The sequence below is a fragment of the Polypterus senegalus genome, chromosome 8, assembly GCF_016835505.1.
Source record: "Polypterus senegalus isolate Bchr_013 chromosome 8, ASM1683550v1, whole genome shotgun sequence".
NCBI lineage: Eukaryota > Metazoa > Chordata > Cladistia > Polypteriformes > Polypteridae > Polypterus > Polypterus senegalus.
The window spans coordinates 44762105-44782925 of record NC_053161.1 but is presented as its reverse complement, the minus strand read 5'-3'; the positions used below and the strand labels follow the sequence as shown (position 1 = coordinate 44782925).

Genomic DNA, 20821 nt, shown 5'->3' with positions numbered 1-20821 from the left:
AATTGAAAGGTATGCCAAACATGCCCTTACAATCTCTTACAGTTTCACAACATTAAAAGTCATGAAGTCTCATCTTTTTGATGTGTATCTGTTATCTTCCAGCTGTTCTAATATAATAAAAAAAATAAATACTTGTCTTGAAAGCCTCTTGGATTAGGTATTTTACTTTTGTTTGGCAGAGAATAAGGTTATAAGTAAAGCAAAAATCTTTGTAGATAACAAATATTATTATTGATAAAATGGATAATTAAAACAGTTAAAATGAGTCAAGAAATAGTTAGTTTGTATAGAAAGTCTCCAACTTGGGTTAACGTAGTGTTTAAATTTGGAATGAGAACAAAGGAACAAAAATCAAACCAGCAGTGTCTCCATATGAGATAGTTAGAAGAAGAAACATGACCGACTTTTATCTAGAATGCAGATTGGGCAGAAACAAGTTAGTTACCAACTAGTTAGTACATTACCAGGAAGTGAAGATACAACACATAGACATGGCACCTAATGTTTAATTAAAGGTTTGCCAGATGCTAAAACAAACACAGAACAACTGCTTCTCAGTGAGAAATGATTGAATACTCAGGGCAAATCTCAACAATTGTTCAACTACATAAGCACAGCTGGACCGGCAAAAGACAGCTTCTGGTTGGTGTGTGACATCCAATAATAAAACTAAAACAAAAACAAACTGCAATACCCTGAGCTACATTTTTCTTCAGACTCCTACTCCATCTACAGCTTCTAGTCCTTTGCACTAAAATAAATCCAGAAACTAAAAGTCTTTTCACCAAAAAGTATAGTAAGCACATTGCTTTTCATTTTTATCATTTAGATGAGACACTTTTTCTCCTACCATCATCAAACAAAACAACAACAAATATATTGTTTTTGATATGTGAATTTAAATTTACAGTGTCCTGTCTTCTATTTAATAGCTTGTTCCAATGTGAACATGTTTCCTCTGCGTGCACTCTCTGATTTTACCAGAAGTATTTATTTCACAACATTTTAGCAAAAAATGCATGGCTGTTTCCTTTTGTGAGTATATGACTGAATGGTGTGTGAATTATGTAACACGAGTAATAGGAGACGTTTCATGGATGTTTTCATATTGTGTGCTCTGGTCTAGCATTTGTCTTTATAGATGCCCATTCTATTAGAAAGTGTGTTATCTCAGTCCTCCATGAAAACATGAGATTAAAGCTTTTTCTCACCAATCACTACAAACTACATGGAGCAAGAAATATATAAAAGAATATAATTTTTGGGTGGAGTATATCTTAAATCTGTTGCAAAAGAGACAAAATTAATTAACATGTTTCTTTGTAAACGCTGCTTATCTTTCAGTCTGTGAAATGTTGACATTTATTCAACAGTTTAGTGACAATCAAATCCATACTTATGCAAAATTATTTACTTGAATATTTTTTTAAATGTATATTACCTGAGGTCTTCAGAAGTTAAAGTAATTATTGTATTCTTTAGGTACCTTGTTCTTATTCACTAACACAATGTCTGACTTGTACCTCAGAATGGATGAATAATAACTTTCTCAAGTTAAATAAAGAGAAAACTGAAATCTTAGTGATCAGCAATAATGGATACAATGAGGCTATTAGAAATAAACTGGATACATTAGGATTAAAAGTCAAGACGGAGGTAAAAAGCTTAGGGGTGATTGTTGACTGTAATCTGAATTTTAAATCACATATTAATCAGATCATTAGGACAGCATTTTTTCACTTAAGAAACATAAGTAAAGTTAGACCTCTTATATCACTGAAAGATGCTGAGAAATTAGTTCACGCGTTTGTTTTCAGTCGACTAGATTACTGTAACGCACTCCTCTCAGGACTACCCAAAAAAGACATAAATCGATTGCAACAAGTGCAGAATGCAGCTGCTAGAATCCTAACTAGGAAAAGAAAATCTGAACACATTTCTCCAGTTTTAATGTCACTACACTGGTTACCTGTGTCATTCAGAATTGACTTTAAAATTCTGCTTATGGTTTATAAAGCCTTAAATAATCTCGCTCCATCTTATATATCGGAATGTCTGACAACTTATATTCCAAATCGTAACCTCAGATCCTCAAATGAGTATCTCCTTAGAATTCCAAGAACAAAACTTAAAAGAAGTGGTGAGGCGGCCTTCTGCTGCTATGCACCTAAAATCTGGAATAGCCTGCCAATAGGAATTCGCCAGGCTGATACAGTGGAGCAGTTTAAAACACCGCTGAAAACACATTACTTTAACATGGCCTTTGTATAACTTCAATTTAACTTAATTTAACTTAATCCTGATACTCTGTATGTTCAATTCATCATAATAACTATTCATGGTGGCTCTAAAATCTGTACTGACCTCTACTCTCTCTTCAGTTTCTTTTTTCCGGTTTCTTTGTGGTGGTGGCCTGCGCCACCTCCACCTACTCAAAGCTTCATGATGCTCCAATAATGATGGATGGATTAAAAGCCAGAAGCCTACATGACCATCTTCATCAAGCCCTTCCGTGAGAACCCTAAATCCAAAGAGGACTGTTTCATTTATGTTAGGTAGAATGCCCAGAGGGGACTGGGCGGTCTCGTGGTCTGGAATCCCTACAGATTTTATTTTTTTCTCCAGCCGCTTGGAGTTTTTTTTTGTTTTTTCTGTCCCCCCTGGCCATTGGAACTAACTCTTATTCTATGTTAATTAATGTTGACTTATTTTGTTTTCTTATTGTGTCTTTTATTTTTCTATTCTTATGTAAAGCACTTTGAACTACTGTTTGTATGAAAATGTGCTATATAAATAAATGTTGTTGTTGTTGTTATTGAAGTGCTGAAGAGAGTAATTATTAAGGGCATGCACAGTTTACTATGGTCCCCGATATTGAAATACCTATGCAAACCTGGACACATTGCATTATATCTGTACTGCAGCTTCTTCAAACAAGGTCTGTTTGTTCCTACTAAGTGATTCTAATAAACTGTGTCCTACCCATATGGCCATTTTACAAATATTATGACAAATTCTAAAAATGTCTTCTTCATGATGCCCTTCAAGACTCTTTTTTCACTGAAGCTTTAACATAATTTTTACTGAGATGCAACACATGGAAAAAGACCCATGTAAAGAAATCAAAAACATACTTATAAGTATAAGGTCCATTTTGTGCAACCGTTGGTGATGTACCATAGAGAATAACTTCCAAAGGATTCTGCACATTAAATAGCCAAATCTGCATGTATACGGTTCCACCAACTTTGATCCAGTTTTCATAAGCAGTGGTTTGATTTTCAAGAACACTTTCCTGTTAAAAAAAAAAAGTAGAAATAATTTAGAAGAATGGGTAAATTCTTCAATGCTTGTTTCATATACCTGGTATTTAGTCTATAAAACACTTGGTGAAATATCAAAGAATTTTGAAAAAAATGAAATAGACTTCATTGTTTACACTGGGGGCAAAATATGAGTCATAATATGGAAATGCGAAAAGAAAATCAGTCAATTAACCTATATGAGAAACAGCCGCCACTTCATATTAACCAAAATATCACTAATGTAAAATCTAGGAAGCTTATTATTAACATTCTTAGCCTTTTGACTCTAGGCAGGGTTTCACTCTTTTTATACTACATTTTCTTTGATTTGGCCCTTAACATGGTTTTTCACATTTGTTTTGTCTTTGCTTTGCCATTTGCAGTGGCATATTCATCCAGGAAGCCTGCAACAGTCTAGTCAGTGAGCTCATAGGCAGCTGTTTGTACCTGCTCTGTGACTGTCCAGTGAGATTGCATCAAGTTTTGCTTGTGCAGCAGCCCAACTCACAGCCAAGGAGAAACTACCTTGTTTATACTTTCCTACTAAACTGCAGCCATGAGCTGTCTTGTCTTGCTCTCATTTATACAGTCAGATAATCTCAACTATGCAGGGGCTTGCCTTGTTTCCTGCCTAATTTGTATAGCCTGAACCACAACTCCATTAAAAGCATGTTTGAATTATTATTTAAGAATCCTAAATTAGTGTATAGTCTTCTGCATTTTGATGATTGAAAATATAATTCAATTTATTCCATAAACAGAAAAAATTGCACAGATTTCTGTTCTGTGTAATTCTGTCTAATTTCATACTCTCATGGAGTCTTCGTTTATACTCTTTTCTAGTCTCTAACTAAAAAATCCATACCAGAAGCTGCTGTAATATATATATATAAATATATATATATATATATATATATATATATATATATACTGTATATATATATATGTACTGTATATATATATATATATATATATATATATAGTGTACAAGCTGCAAATATACTAAAACTACTGAGAACAATAGATCAAACGAAATCCTACCTGTGTGATTTTGCATTTCTTGGTTACATTTCAGTTCTGAAATCTCATCAACCTCAGTCTGCTAATGTGAAACTACAATTCACACTATAGAGCAAGGCCAGGGAGTGTTCTGGTTATGTTGCTGTACATTACTCGAAAGGCACTGGCATTCCTAATAGTTTTAATGTCAGACACACAGACATACGCTAATGTACACTTAAGTTTTTCTTTTTATTTCAGACTCATAACGTGTGAGAGTTTATCCAAGGGCAAGGCAAAACCAAACCTTGGATAACGCATTAGGCTATTGCAGAACACACTCACCAACACACATTTTGCACTGTGAGAGGAATCAGACATATAGTAATGCTTGTTGCAAAATTTAAAAAGTAATTAGTATTTATATTATATTTATATTATTATTTTTATTATAAAGTGTTTTTATAATATATTAATCCATCCATTTATAATAAATACTTAATCCAATTATAGGTTTGTAGGTATCCAGTACCACAAGACCAAAACCAGTCCTGGGTAGGAAACTCATCTATTGCAAGTCACACTGACAGATACTCTTCTTCTTCTTTTGCCAATCCTTTAGCCTTGCAGCATCCAGCATATGCAAGATATGGTCTATGTCCTCCACATCCTTTAATCCAAACCATCCTTTTCATCTTAAAAGTAGTCTTAGTATCTACCATTCCCAATTCCATTACATTGTGTCAGTAGGTGGTACTTGGTGTTTCACATCTGCTTCTGGTTTTGCTTCCATTCACTGGCTTTTCTAATCTGTCCTCCTGTATCTCCATCACATGTCCAAACCATTTCAACTGCCACTCCCTGACAGTCCTCACCAACAATACTTCTTTCAACTCTACCCTAACCCTTTCATTCCACTACCAGTCTCTTGTTGTTTTCCCAGTTACCTTCCTGAGGTACATGTCTCTGGCTGTAATCCTGTGCTGTTTACTATCCATTCAACAGCACAAAACACTGCTGGTCTAAAGACCAGAGTATATCGCAACTTTATAATTTTTTGACTCACGCTAATACTGAAAATACAGAGTCACCAGTTAACCTAACAAACATCTTTGCGAGGTAGGAGGAAAGCCAAGACTCCACACTGGCAATGAGCAAGCTCATGGGCTTCTGGAGGTGGAATGCAGCACCACTAAACCATTTCATATTGTTCTACACTACCTTTACAATCTAGTTTGTTTATCTATAGATGCAGTGTTTGCTATGCCAATTATAATTGCTGTGAATAAATATACTGAATATATCAAATTAAAGTACCCTCTCCACGATTGCTCATTAAGGTCAAATTACAACTAATTACGAATAAAATCTAAATTTACAAAGCTATGTTATGCTAGTGCGACAGCAGGTGTACAAAAGTCAGGTAAATTATTAAATTTTGCACATTGCACATCTAGTTGATGTCATAATGTCGACAATCATGTTTAATAATATGGCTTAAAAATAAATTATGTAAACTTTGTTATTTTACAGGCAGTTTGTGTTGTAAATAGATTTGGACCTTGTCATCCATAAAACCCATATTATCTTAAAGTGGCTTAAATGTCTGGAATTATTTTTAAGCAGACAACTTACAATCAGATGTCTGGACAGCCCTATGATGTGCACTATAGAGACTTCTTTGCCCAAGCAACATTAAGAAAATAAAATCTGAATGCTTTATGGTACAGAATATAAGAATAGAAACCAGAAATGCATATAGCAGTTAACACATTTATTTTATCCAGTTCAAAGTGGTAGGTGCCAGAACTTATATCACAAACATACAGTGCCTTGCAAAAGTATTCATCCTTCTCTGTATTTGTCCTGTTTTGTTGTATTACAATCTGGAAGTAAAATGGATTTTCATTTGGATTTTATATAATGGACTTAACGGTATAGACCAAATTGTTGAAGTGGAATGAGAACAAAATACTTTGTGTGTGTATATATATATATATATATATATATATATATATATATATATATATATATATATATATATATATTCTTAAAGTCTCAAGATTGATCTTGTGAATCTCTGTCTTGCTCAAATACTATATGTAGATTTTACTTTATCTTCCTGTGGTGGGCTGGCGCCCTACCCGGGGTTTGTTTCCTGCTCTGCACCCTGTGTTGGCTGGGATTGGCTCCAGCAGACCCCTGTGACCTTGTAGTTAGGATATAGCAGGTTGAATAATGGATGGATGGATGGATAGTTTATCTTCATTTTTGGCATCACATCCATTAGATTATGCTAATGCACCTGTTAAGGCTTTCTACAGAAAAAGCATTTTACTATCTCGCACAAAATGGTGTGTTCTCTTTAACTGAAATCAGCATCTTCAACACTTAAAGCTGATGTACGAACAGCTGAACATCCAAGGCAGCAGATTCCTACGTGACAATCGCACATTAAAAATGAGTGGGCACTTGTGGCGTATGTGTTGTATACAAACGCTCTGCAAGCCAGTCACACTAGAAACAACCTTGCTGCCTATGAAGTATTGCTGTGAAGTATTTCTTCTTAAATATTATTCCATGCTTATGTTATGCATATGTTATGAAGTCACTATGTAGACACCCTTCAAATAAAGTATTACTGAAATGTGTCACATTATATTAATGTTTAAGTAATTTCTAAAGAAAGCCACCACTTCAAATATATCAATGCACGCTAATTCAGTCAAGATAAAATCGATATCAAATCGAAACAGGGTATTGTGAATCAGAATTGGATTCAAATCAGAACATCAGTGCTGATTCCCAGCTCTAATATATTGTCATGCATGCAGTTTGGAAGTCCTCCTCATAGGCTCATTCCAGGTATGTGATGATTTACTGGGTGAGTGGGGGCACTATCACTAATGTTCTTTTCTTCTTCACTCCTCAAAGTTCAGAGTAGCCACCCAGTAAGGGCCCTTAGCCCCTCCTTTTCTCATGCTTGCATTGTAAAGAAACCCAGCCGCAAGGACAGAGTTGTCATTCACTCATAAGAGTGAACCACCGAATGGAGCTCCCAGGAATGACCCGCTATTTTCCTTATAGCCGAGGGCTTATTCTGTTACATTGCCTAAGAAGCTGTTTTTCTTTTCTACCTGCTGGCATTAATTTCCTTTTGATTCATTTTGAAGTAAATGGGACAACTAGGTTTGGGTCCCAAATTTTCGAGGTTGCCTTGCCTGTCATTTTCAATATATATACTAGCTGTGTAAGCCCATGCTGTAAAAAGTCCTAGAAACTATTGAAATCGTCAGAAAAAAATAGAAATGTAGAGGTGTCAGGTAATTGAAAAGAACTACTTTGGGCATGTCTCTCCTAGGATGTTTCGTATTGCCGACATGCTCGCATTGTTTGTGCATTTGTGGCTAAGCAACTGTCATTCTTCGGAGGTTTCCTTTCGCTGATGAGCTCGTCTTTCTTCTGTATTAGTGGCTAAGTGGGTGACTCTTTTTTCAGAGGTTTTGCTTTGCCAATGTGCTGGCCTCGCTTGTGTATTCTCGGAGGTGAAGCCCTTACCCCAACTCCACCTCTCACTTCTGGGCTGGGCAGACACACACACTTCCACTCGTAGACATTTATGTATAATATATATAATATATAGACATTTATAAACAAGTAAACACTGAAATGTTGTGCATTTATACATATTCATTTCCCCTAAATAAGATTTGGTCCAATCATTTAACTTCAGAAGTCACATAATTAGTTGATTAGGGCCCACCTGTGTACAATCAAAGTGTCACATGACCTGTCACATGATGTCTGCATAAATAGACTTTACTCTGAAACACCACTAAGCAATTAACATGAAGAACAAGGAGCACTCCAAACTCATTATTATAGTATATAGATCAGGGTTTGGTTATTAAAAAAAGTCACAAACTTTGAATATCCCACATTACAGTAAAATGGAAAGAATAAAGCACCAGTACAAACCTGGCAAGAGAAGGCCGTCCACCAAAACTCAAAGGCCGGGCATGGAGGGCATTAATCAGAAATTCAATAAAGACAACAAGGATAACACTGAAGGAGCTTTAAAGATCCACAGTTGAAATGGGAGTAATTTGTCCATAGTACCACTTTAAGCCATATACTCCACAGAGTGGGGCTTTATTGAAGAGTAGTCAAAAAATAAAAAAGAAAAATAATAAGAAAACACTTTTGGAGCATGTGGTGGACTCACCAAACACATGTAAGAAGGTTCTCTGGTCAGGTGTCCTTGACCAATGACACTGTACACCAGAGAATTAAAGTCATGAGTCAGGACATAATAACCCAAGTTGTCAGCGAGATTAAACAAAGTCCTGCAAAAATCAGCATGCAGACCGATGAATCAACTGACGTTTCAAACCAGAATCAATTGCTTGTATTTGTACAGTATGTACATAAAAAGAACATCAAGAAGAGTTTTTATTCTGTGAGCGACTCAAAACAACAACCAAAGCAGCTGACGTATTCAAGCTGATCCAGTCGTTCTTTGATCACTATGAGTTGGCATGGGATTTGATGGGTCTTTTTCTACAGATGGAGCTCCTACCATGATTGGCAAAAAATCTGGATTCGTTGCTATGGTCAACGAGAAAGCTCCACATGTGCTGTGTACACACTGTGTTCTACATTGCCAAGCTCTGGTATCCAAAACATTGCCAAAGAAACTTAAACAAGTGATGGGAATACTTGTGCAACACAACTTTATTCGTGGATGTGCATTGAACCATCGATTATTTCAAAAATTCTGTGATGAAACTGGAGCGGAACACAGTGTGTTACTGTACAACACAGAGGTAAGTTGGCTGAGACGTGGCCGTGTTTTCGCGTGTGTAGTAGAACTTCAGAATGAAGTTCTCGAATTTCTCAAGCATCAACTAGCTGATTATTTTGAAGATGAACATTTTATTGTTAGTCTAGGATATTTGGCTGATATTTTCAGTCTCCTCAATGATTTGAACATAGTGTGACGTGTCTTGCCATTGCATGGGCTATAGGGAAGGGAAGCAGTGTTGGGGTGGAGTCTTGGGGGAACCCTGTTTGTAAGGGCTTGGGGCACCTCCCTAGAGAGAGATGAGTGACAGGAATCCGGGTTAATTAATGGGGCGTGATAAAAAGGGGTGGTTTGGCCTTAAGTGTGAGTTGGAGAGGCTGGAGAAAGTGAGGAGAACAGCATAAGGTGTAAAAGAAGGGAAGTAACTGTTTTTAAGAGAGGTAGATAGGATGAAGGTGATTAGTCTTTGTTATTTTGGAGGTGTCCCTGTGACCCAGACAACGGGCAGCTGTAGGGGACCGTTTATATCGCGGAATATGGAATAAAAAGCCAGTCGGCATTTGGAAGACTTCCCCGGACAAGCGGCTCCTGAGTGTGTTTATTCGACGGGACGTCACAATATCAATTCAGGGAAGGGATGTGGACATTGTTCAAGCCAGGGGAAAAGTTGTCTCATTTGCAAGGAAATTGCCTCTCTGGCGTCGTCGTGTTCAAAGCGGAAACCTGGCAAACTTTCCAATCCTTGATAATATCCTTATTGGAGATAGTAAAACACTACCTGTAGAAATACTTCAAGAAGTCAAAAATCATTTGGAAGTTCTAAGTACATAATTTGAGGGTTACTTTCCAGATATTGATGATCTTAGCATGGAATCCGTTTGGATACAAAACCCTTTCTCGTTTGATATATCGACTTTGAGTTATAACGATTCAGCAAAGGATGATTTCATTGACTTCCAAGAAGACCCAAGAATGAAAGCTAATTTCAAAAGGTCTGGGATGGATGTCAAGCAGTTTTGGTGTGAGCAAATCCAGAGGACAATGAATGTTTTGGTTCCCTTCACAACTACGCATCTCTGTGAAACAGGATTCTCTGCATCATTAAATCTGAAATCAAAGTGGAGAAATCGACTTGATGTGTACCCCGATTCCATGCTTTGATTACACAAAAACAACAGCAAGTATCTCACTAGATTAGTGAAAGTCTGTGTTATGTGGTCAAGATATTGAAAAAACTTGACATTTAAGTTTGGTTTCTTCTTTTGTTTAATACTCAGCTGTAAGAAGTAAAATTATTGGTTTATAATCTGAAACAGGTGAATCAAAGTTATAATATAAAATAGTTGTAGCTGTTTGTATATTTGTCATTTTTTAATTTTGCTTTTTGTAAATAAATATTATAAAGTTATCAATGTTTATGATTTTATTTCATGTTCTCTTCCTAGCTATCCATGTCTAAAGTACAGTACAGGACAGTCAAGTAAAGGGGGACCATATTCCCACAATTCATTGTGAGTCTGAAGTAATCAAAAAGTTAAGAACCCTTGGTTTAGATGAAGATTCCACTATTTTGTTCATCATTAAATCACTGCACCATTTTTGTGGGTTTTTCAGAAACAGTTTGTGAAACTGCACTGTTGAACTAACTTTCTGCTTTTTAAAGCATCTCAGATATGCACAAATCTGCCAGTGTTTGGTTCCCACTGAAGTTTAATGTGTCAAAATTTAATTCCTGTTCTCTATTAAAACATAGATTATTTTTTTTCAGCCATCACTAGAAACAACATGGTGTAATTAACATGTCATTTCATTTTCTAACCCTGTCTGTGAAAAACATCTCAAATGAATAAAGGTGACAGCCAAATGAGTAAATGTATTTAAGTGCATCATCCTGTTGTACAATAAACTAAGCAGTTATATAATACTGTATAATCTCAGAGAAACAGAAAACTTAATTAATATGGCATGCACCTGAAATTCAGCAATACTAAATATTATTTCACAGTCCTGTATTTAATGAGTGAGAAGGTAGGTAATATTTTTTAGTTATATTAGTAATCATATTAATAATTAGCTAATAACTAACATTCTGAAACATGCTTAATCCAGTGTAGGGTCATAGGAGGCTGGGGCCTATCCTGGCAACATTGGATGAATGTTAGGAATTAATCATAGATGTGGAAGTAGTCCATCACAGTCAACCCTCACACACACACACACAAACACACACACACACACACACACACACACACACACACACCCTCTCACTCATACTGAAATGAGGCCAATTTAGATTCACCATAAATCTAGCGTATGTGTTTTAGGACATGACATGAAACCGGATTTTCCAGAGAAAACCTCACACAGGCCCTAGCAGAATGTACAAACTAAACATGGACAACAACCAGGTGCAGGTTTCAAACTGAAAATGCTTCATCTGTGAAGAAGCAGGACAAACCACATAAGTAGAAAAATTTATATTTTTGATTGTATTATCAGTTGATTACACCATACTTATCCTAATTAATACATTACTATCAAACATTGAAAATTATTAAGGTCCCAATTTAAAAGAGAATGCCCTATGGGGTGTTAGAAATTGATTAAAAAAAATTGCAGGGATAAGACTAGTTGGGCTGGTAATCTGTACATGGAGACAGACTAAGGGACTGATTACCAAAACTCACTGAAAAAATCAAACAAAACTTTGAAAGCATCTTTTAGGTTGTTCTATTATGAAGATGGGTTGTAGAGAAAAGTATTTAATCTAAAGCAAGAATTTTAAGAAATGCAGTCCATCATCATCTATAGGTAGGTTGTGATAACATACTACAAATGACTTGTGTGTTTTGTGACTGGCAACAGACATAGTATTAAACAGTATGGCTGTGGTGATGAAACAGTATCACAAAATGGCAGCATTTAGACACAAAAATGGAGTCATGGTGACAATGCCAAACAAAAAAATAGAACATAAATGAAAGTCCAGAAAGCAGATCATAACAGATAATATGATAAAGGTCATAACTTGGGATTTTAGATACAATACGATTCAGTGTATGTTTTGTGGTGCAAGTGCATCTTCAAAATTTAGTTCATTCATTTTTAGCAATCTTAATCTTGCATTTTTTTTTTTGAAGAAAATAGGATGAAGGAAATACACGTTTTTAGTCCAACAACTTCCACAGATATTAGGCATCCAAGGTACAAATATAAGGAAATGACTCTGAGCCAAAAGGTTAAAATAAATGGAAAATCCAAATTCAAACGATACCCATACTCATAATCTAAAAAAAGGAAAGGGCTCTCTATTTAGATCTGCCACTAGCTAATACTGTGAAGACATTTACCACCATCTTACATAGTGCCCAAGTGATGACAATATGCAGTTTCACTTCCTCTAGCCACTTGATGACAGCAGAGCTACATTACCAACAACATTATGGGTACTGTTGTGATTAAGATGAGTTTTGTTTTATTTTATGTTTATTTTTGTATTTAATAACATTTGTGGCGCCAGTAGGAGGTTTGGTACCATGCAGCATTAGTTATTTCTATCGGTATGCACCATGATACTATTTTTACTTGGCTGTCACCATCTTGTGAACTTTTGTTTGTGGTTGTCATCATGTGATAACAATAAGTATACAACCTATGATGTCACCATTGCCCCAGTATGAAGGTCAGCATTGTACATTTGTCCAAGATTATGTCTAATTCTCAAACATGAGTTTATTTTTAATTCAGGATTAATTCACTTCTGGCAAACATATCTTTTGACTTTAATTTCTGTTTAGTGTTTTGTGTTTTGGTACTTGTACTTACAGTACAATTTTGCAACACGTCAAACCACAAGTTTTGTTAAGTGATTACAGTTTTGGTGTATGGTTTTTATCTTCCCAGTTGTGAGCCATTACTGTTTATTAAAAATGTTTTCATCTCCTGGTCTCTGAACCTCAAAAAGATATTTACTGTCACCTTGCATAGTGAAGTACCAATATAATAAAACACTCAAAATGGCAGTGCCTGCAATGAACAAAATAATGCCATAAATAAAAAACTAACAATAAAATATATCCATATGATCAAAATAGTAAGCAAATTACAAAACATATGCAAATTGAATTCTGTTTGCGTCAAAACCACAGAATCATAACAGCAGATCATCACTAATACAGAAAATTCAATTCACTCCACAGCAACATTTTCTCAGTTAAGGACAGAAGTTAACTGTATTTAATCATATTACTGTTTTTATTTGTAGCTTCATCTATTGACTTGAGTTTGGCTGCCCCATAATTTGTAGCTCTAACTGAATTTAAAAACAGAAAGAGATATTATGAAGCATTATTATCTAGCACAAAACTCTATGTAGTAATGCACAACTTCTGTTAAAGGAATACATTATTGCTTAGTAGCATGAAGCTCCTTTTCCAGAGAGTTTCTAAAAGTTTATAGTCATTTTGGGGTCCATCTAAAATGTTCTTATGTTTTGAACATTTTATAGAAGCTTCTGTATTTTGTTTGATAAAGAACTATGTGTCTTTGTCAGCATTAAGCCATTAAGTAAAGAGGTTGTGCTGTATTTTGTGCTGCACTGTTTTAGAGAGCTAGTACTGTGCACTGCTTTTGTTACAAAATATCTGTTTTTATGGCAGTTTAAACTTTAGAAATAAATACATCTACATAAAATCCAACTGTCTGTCTGTCTGTCCGCTTTTCACGAGAGAACTACTTAACGGATTTAGATTGAGGTTTTTTTCTATAATTTGCTTGAACATTCCACTTGATTTTGCGACTCATTGTGCTAAGTATCATAGTTCGGTTGCGGTACCAATTTATTTGTGCAATTACAACGAAGACACTGCAGGCCAAGGGGCGGGGCCCTCCTTGCTCATGCTCCAGCCTCTGTTTGAGTCCCTTTACCTCTCACCACATGTTGGAGGGTACCTTGCCTCTGCTTAGCTGGCGATACCTGTTTGTTCAACAAACATTATCATCTACAGATTGTTAAGGAGTAACGTTGGATGTTTTTGAGAGAAAGAGAGATCAAAGCTATGTGTGTTTTAGAGGGTGTCTGCTGATTGGCAGAGATATCACGGCCACATGCTCTTCTCCCCACACGGAGGGCGCTCCCCATTCTAAGCTGAACACGATCAGCTACAGTGCTAGTGCCATCAATTGATTTTTAAAGTTTGTCGTATTTCACTACTACATGGGCGCAACCGCAGTGGACAGCTAGTAGTATTATAAAACATAATTTAATTTACATATTTGAATAGGTTATTATGTTAATATTATTCAGCTTTTATAGTCACATTATCATTTTTATTAGGTGTGTTTTCTGTTAATTCAGCTCTGTGTGGATCAATTTTGTTGAAACTTGACCAACCTATCTTCAGGGAAATTTTTCAGAAAATTTTAATAGGGGCTAGACACATTTCTGAAAATTCACAAAATTCCATTGAAAAGCATTAGAAAAATTTAAAACTTAACTATTTTAAAACTGAAACATTCTGTGCAAAGACAAGTACTGATTAGTTGACTGTTTTATATTCACCTAGAGAGGGGTTGCTTCATCTTGTATATTTTGTACATTTTACTGTGTTACTCATCCAATTTCCACTCCTGATGGCAAGTCAGGTCCTCAGTACAATTTATTGAGACTGTGGCAGAGTCTGTGTTTTATTGTGTTATCAGATCCCCTAGAACATACTCATAACACAAAAGGTACCAACCAACATCTTAGGTTCTGTTCTAAATGGGAGATAGCTGATTTTGACATTTCTTTTTTTGTAACTGCTACCTGTAACCTCTTATCAGTCTTCCTGCCTGTGCTTTAAAACATGTTTTGAAACCTTAGGTCCTCAGGGGTAAGGTATTTAGTCTGAGACTGTTTTTACTTTCACTTCTTAACATTTACCATCAATAGAGAGTTTCACAAGTGCATCCTTTTGTGCCCTTAACATTTAGACAAGGAATGAACAACCTAAACCTCTCAGTAACACTAGGAATAGTCAGTAAGAGACATTTGATATAAGTTTTAAGTTAAAAATTACGTTTATTTACATCAAAACCAATAGTGCCAAATATCAGCAACACAGAAAATTATATAACTTGGATAGGTTAATGTAGTCCCATTTGCAACATCATAATGCAGATGAAATATTCCCAGATGGTCCAGTTTCTTAGTTACAAATTATATATCCTTAGTTAAAAAAAAAACGTCTAGAAATGCCTTGCCGGTAATAATGCTCTTTGGAAATTATCCAGCAGCTAAGCAGCATCAGATAGTAAGTTTCGTTAAAGTGTCAGTTTCAGTTTTTATGACACAGCAAAATGTCGCTTTTTTCACCAAATAACAACTGAACTGAGCTCTTTACAAAAGAGTCAAAAAACAGCAGCTAAACTGAACTCTTTGAAAACACATAAACTCTTTGAGCATAAATAAAAACTTAATTACTTACAGTCTCTGTTAGCAGCATGTGCCTTGACATTTTTACTGAGTTTTCAAAACACACCAAAAATAGTACAGACATCATTATCATTTTACTCAAGGTTATTTTTCTATAGAAATTAAAAGCTGCACTACCTATCTATGCAAAAATACTGTAAATTCTGCTTTGCCTTCCAGCTTTCCCAGAATACACTACATTCCAGTTCAGGTTGACAGGCTGTAGACTTTCAGCTTTAAGGCTTTTTGCCTTAGTCTTGTCAGCTAAAATGAAGTTTTCCATAAAGAAGCCACCTTGTGCCTGCCTGTAAAAGTGGCAGTAATAGTTTATATAAACCTTTACCACACCAGTTTACTTATCTTCTGCTTGAAATTGTATTAGGTAAATTCAATGGTCTTTGTAACCATAAAAAAGCAAGAAATTTAAATTATTTACAAATAAATGCAATAGGAAACAAGCTTCCTAAGTATGGCTGTGTGACTAATTTAGCATACAATAAATAAACATTTACTTCGTATTTACATTCTGCTAAAAACAACCTCACTACTGCATTATCTGCATATTACAGTATAATCTATCAGCCCTATAACCTCATAACTAGAACAGTCCATTCCAGACAATTTTGACATTAAAAGTAAACAAGAGTAAAAAAAAAAATCAGCATGTGTCATCTTCTTGTCATTTCTTTCCAATGGATGCAAAAGAGTAACTTGCTAGCTCTCTGCTAAATTAAATTAGTGATTCAAACAAACTCAAACTTACAATAACTTTAATAATTTAGGCATGAATTATAATTTTTGGTCATTCCAATTTAGAAAGAAATGCATTAATAATTTTCTTCAAAATAATATTTACAAGGCATAATGAATAAATCAATAAACAGTAATATATATGAAATATACCTTAACAATTGATGTACTTATAATGTTGTTTCCAACTGGTATTAAAATTCCTCCTAGGAGAGCTAATAAAGCTCCTAATACAGCACCAGTGATAAGGCCAGTTCTTTTACTGCATGCCATTCTTTTGCTTAGCAAAGTATTCCAGCTGTCTGTATGTTTGCCCAGTTGAACATAAAAGGAAGTACAGCAGGTTTTCACCTTCCACTATAACAGTTCTGAGGACACTTTAAAACTGTAAATATGTAATCACCTGTTATCAGCTTCATTACCAAATGACTGAAGGTCATCCTGTGTTGATTACATGTAGGCAGAAAGTGGAACCAGAGTAACATTTGAACCTTATTAGTCTCAAGTGTTTTACATTGACTTTATGTACAGTACACATTTATTAATGACTGTATTTCAATTCAATTTGCCAGCTTTGTTACACCATCATTTGGTACAGACTTCAAAGTCATTATTGGAAATTAATCCTTACATAGAATACTAACTTGTAGTGATTTTTTACATGCAGGCAATTATGATTTTTTCCTTTACATTTTTATTTTGGTCTTCATAATTTAGTTTGACAGTTTACTATTCAAATAAACTATTAGATTTTTACAACGTTCTATCTTCACATCTATTAAAAGGACCCTCACTGCAATCTTTTAAAATAAATAATTAAAAAATGTGTCATGTTATGTACTGAGACTAAACGGTCATGTATGGTTTTAAATTTACTAATTAACCAGTTAGATTAAAAGCCTTTTGTACTCATTGCCACTGAAATATGCAACCCTATACATGCAATTCCTGGGCTGGGATTTGGACCCAGCACTTCTGAGCTATGAAGTCTAGCATTCTCTCTCTTGAACACAAAAAAATATAAATAGGTTTAGTTTGTTTTCTGCTGTAAAATTATCTGGCAGTTTTAAATGCAGAAAATGCCTTTGGACTTTGAACAAACTTATTTTTTTTTTCCAAGACAAAATCAGATAAAAATATATTGCCACGTTGTTGGCTTTTTGATTACAGCAGTTACAACTCTTGATACCATGAGCAAAAGTAATGTGAACAATTACACAAGCCTTGCAATTTTGTTTTTTATCTATTTGACTGTTTAAGCTTTCTTCTATAGAATCCAAGTTAATCTGGACATGACTGTTTGAGAATGTCAGTCAGTCAGTCATTTTCCAGCATGCTTAGTTCTGAACAGGGTTACAGGGATCTGCTGAAACATATTCCAGCTAGCATAGGGTGCAAGGCAGGAACAAGACCTGGACAGGGTACCACTCCATCGCACACAGACACACACACACACCCCAACCACAAACTAGGGCCAATTTAGGATTACCAATCCTAAACTGCATGTCTTTGGACTGTGGGAGGAAACCAGAGCACCCAGAGGAAACCTACACAGACTCAGGGAGAGCATGCTACCACTGCACCACCCTGAAAATAAATGGTTTATTTTTATTGTTAAATGTTGTTTTAACAGTTACTGCATTAATATGACTGTATTTCAGTTCCATTTACCACCTTTATTCTTTTAAGAATAATTTATGTTTTGAATACTGAAAAAGAAGAATAAAGATGCTACTTTATTCTGGATATTTTAGTGACTATTATTTGTTAGACAGGCACTGGTTCGATAACTTGTCATAGACTTAAGGAAGCAGGAGGCAAACTGCACTGGCATCTGCCTAGGAGGGAATGCCATGAAAACTGTGAGCGGTTTTAACTTCCTTTAGAATGACTACCATTGTTGAACTAAAATGGGCACAACACATTTTGACTCTTGTTAAAAAGGCTCACTTTCTCAGACACCTAAAGAGAAGTGGAGATTTCTCCATTAGTTTTCATAAACTTCTAAAGGTACACAGTAAAATCAATCTTTACTGGCTGCATCACACCCTGAAACAGCATTTGCTTGGTTCCAGCACCACTTCTGGGGTCGGCAACTTAGTTTAGTTGAAAGCATATGCAAGTGTACTGTATGTAAAAAAAGATTCCGTAAAACTTAACTTTCAGTTTAAGGTATATACGATTATACTGTATGTAAAAAGATTCTGTGAAACTTAACTTAGTAGAAGTGAACTACCAGAAATGGGACTTACTCATATTGGAAGAAACAGCCCACTCACATGTATGCCAGCATGCACAAGTGCACGAGTAAATACGTAAAATTATAGGGAGCACTCATCTGCATGAAGCAAGTAACAAGGTAAACATCTCTACATCAGTTGGCTGATGCTGGCAGACATTTGCTAGGATTGGTCAGGTAGAACCTGCTCTGGTAGAAAACAGGAGACAAGCCACAGAGTGGACTTTGGTGTCGGATCTTCTGAGCAGTGTAGAGATTGTCAGTAGTGAAGAGATTGTGCTGTATATATATAAATATATATATTTATATATACTATATACAGTATATATACCCCTGAGATATTGGTGTTTGTAGAGGTTTCTAGGACTTGGTAATGAGCCAATTTATGTGTCTGTCTTTAGTTTTGATTTTGCTTCTTTTCATTTTTCTTATACTGTAAACTGTGTGGGGTAACCTTCCTTGAACTGTGATCATTTAAAAAGGAAGAAGACTGTTTTTTTGTCTTCTTTTCTTCACTGCACAGATTTTTGGAGTCACTGTAAATATTGTAAATATTAATTTACTTTTTTGATTTTTTTTTTGCATTTTTGTGTCATTGCTTTGAACTGTGCTTTGACAATTGCTTGATATAGGACTGTGATTTACTTACTGGAATAAACAGATACACTGTTTTTACTTTATCATCTGTTTCTCTCACACTGGTCCAGTCAGCTATGAACTACAAGATGCACAGTGCATGGGCCGTGCTGGACTGCCATTGCACAGGCATTGCAGACGGCTATTTGAGGGAGTAAATTACAGTGACGGAAAAAAAAAATGTAAATATGTAAGTACCAGCAAATAAATATGCAATGCTGCATTGGTTAATTATATTGCCTCAAAGCTTCAGCAGACTCCTATGTGGAGTCTTCATGTTCATCCAAAGTAGATAGATTGATAGATACTTTATTAATCCCAAGGGGAAATTCACAAGTATGTGTGGGTTCTTCTACGGATACCCCATTTTTCTTCCCATGGCCCAAAGATTTACATATCTTTTTAACTACTGTCTTTAAATTAACTCAGAATAAGTGACTGTGTTTGTATGTGTAGATGGGCTATGATGGACTGAGTTCCCATCTTGGTGTAGTTTCTGCTTTGTGCCAACTGATGCCAGGTCAAGTCTTTGCCCACCATGAAACTGAACTTGATTAAGCTGACTCTGGTCAGATAAAAAAAATGCATATTTCACACATTAGTTGATGTTACATTTGTATGTGACATGTCAGTTTTAAAATGTGTCAATACAGTGCCCATGTTACAAAAAAAAACGAAAAAATTACAAAAAAAAATCTTCTAATTTAATGACATTAATTATACACAGTAATGTAGCTGAATCTAGATGACAATTATTCTTTTACAATGTTTTCAATCAATTCTAAACTTGTGAAGTTCTGCTACAACTATGATAGACTGAAAGATATATAATTCACCCCATTGCTCAAACTGCCATGCTCTCTTAAAATTCTGAAATGCATTTTGGAAGCAAAACCTTTAAAGAAACTTTTAATAATATAGCTACATCTAAAGTGTTAAAGGAGGATTAAGCTATATAAATAAGTTGATTTAATAAAGGATATTTAAAAAAAAAATTTACCTGCAATAATTTATCCTCCCAATTGAAAACAGAGCAGCTGTGAAGGTCTTCTTGATTATTTTTAGAAGAATAATTTTTTTTTATGGATACATCTTTGAAGTGTTATGTAGTTAACACCTAAATAATTCAGACCTCAAGAAATATGCGTTTAGAGGAAATAATATGCATTCACTCAATGTTTATCTTGAACAAAAAAATATTTGGTTATCATCCCATTATCTGAAAGATATTGAAGAATCCCTGATACAGATAAGAGCAGCATAGTACCAGCATACAACGTAACACTTTGTTCCAAGTATCTTCTGTTTGTATTCCAATTTTATACTTCTGCTGTATTATACAATGGCAAAATTAGGAGGTAAAAGAAGAAATTGCTATCATGTAACACAACTTATAACAAAAACATCACAGTTTACATTTTTGTATGTATTATGTTCTCAGGATGTTTATGCAATAGTTTTATCCAGACTGTTATTTTTGGACCAAATTCAAACCTCAGCAGTTTTGCAAGCAACAGTTTCAGTCAACTCTCTGGGTGCCTCTGTGTGCTTTGAAAAAATACTGTATTAAAGTGACAATTTAGAATAAAGAAATTTTCATTAAAAAACTTGGGTTTTGTGAAATGATAAAAAAA

General features: G+C 35.1%; 1 protein-coding gene across 2 annotated transcripts in view; it reads right to left on the bottom strand.

The window, feature by feature from the left end:
- cd36 (CD36 molecule (thrombospondin receptor)) overlaps positions 1-20504 on the bottom strand; it is a 70591-nt gene extending 50087 nt beyond the window's left edge. Inside the window, exons 1-2 of one of the 2 annotated variants that reach the window (XM_039761053.1) lie at positions 20188-20504; positions 3135-3295 (exon numbers count right to left, since the gene is read on the bottom strand). In XM_039761053.1, coding sequence (XP_039616987.1) covers positions 3135-3229 — 95 coding nt within the window. In that variant the 5' untranslated portion in view covers positions 3230-3295; positions 20188-20504. Of the gene's footprint in view, positions 1-3134; positions 3296-16465; positions 16586-20187 lie in introns of those variants that run through there. The other variant, XM_039761052.1, reaches the window with a different exon arrangement.
- Positions 20505-20821: the final 317 nt, after the last annotated feature.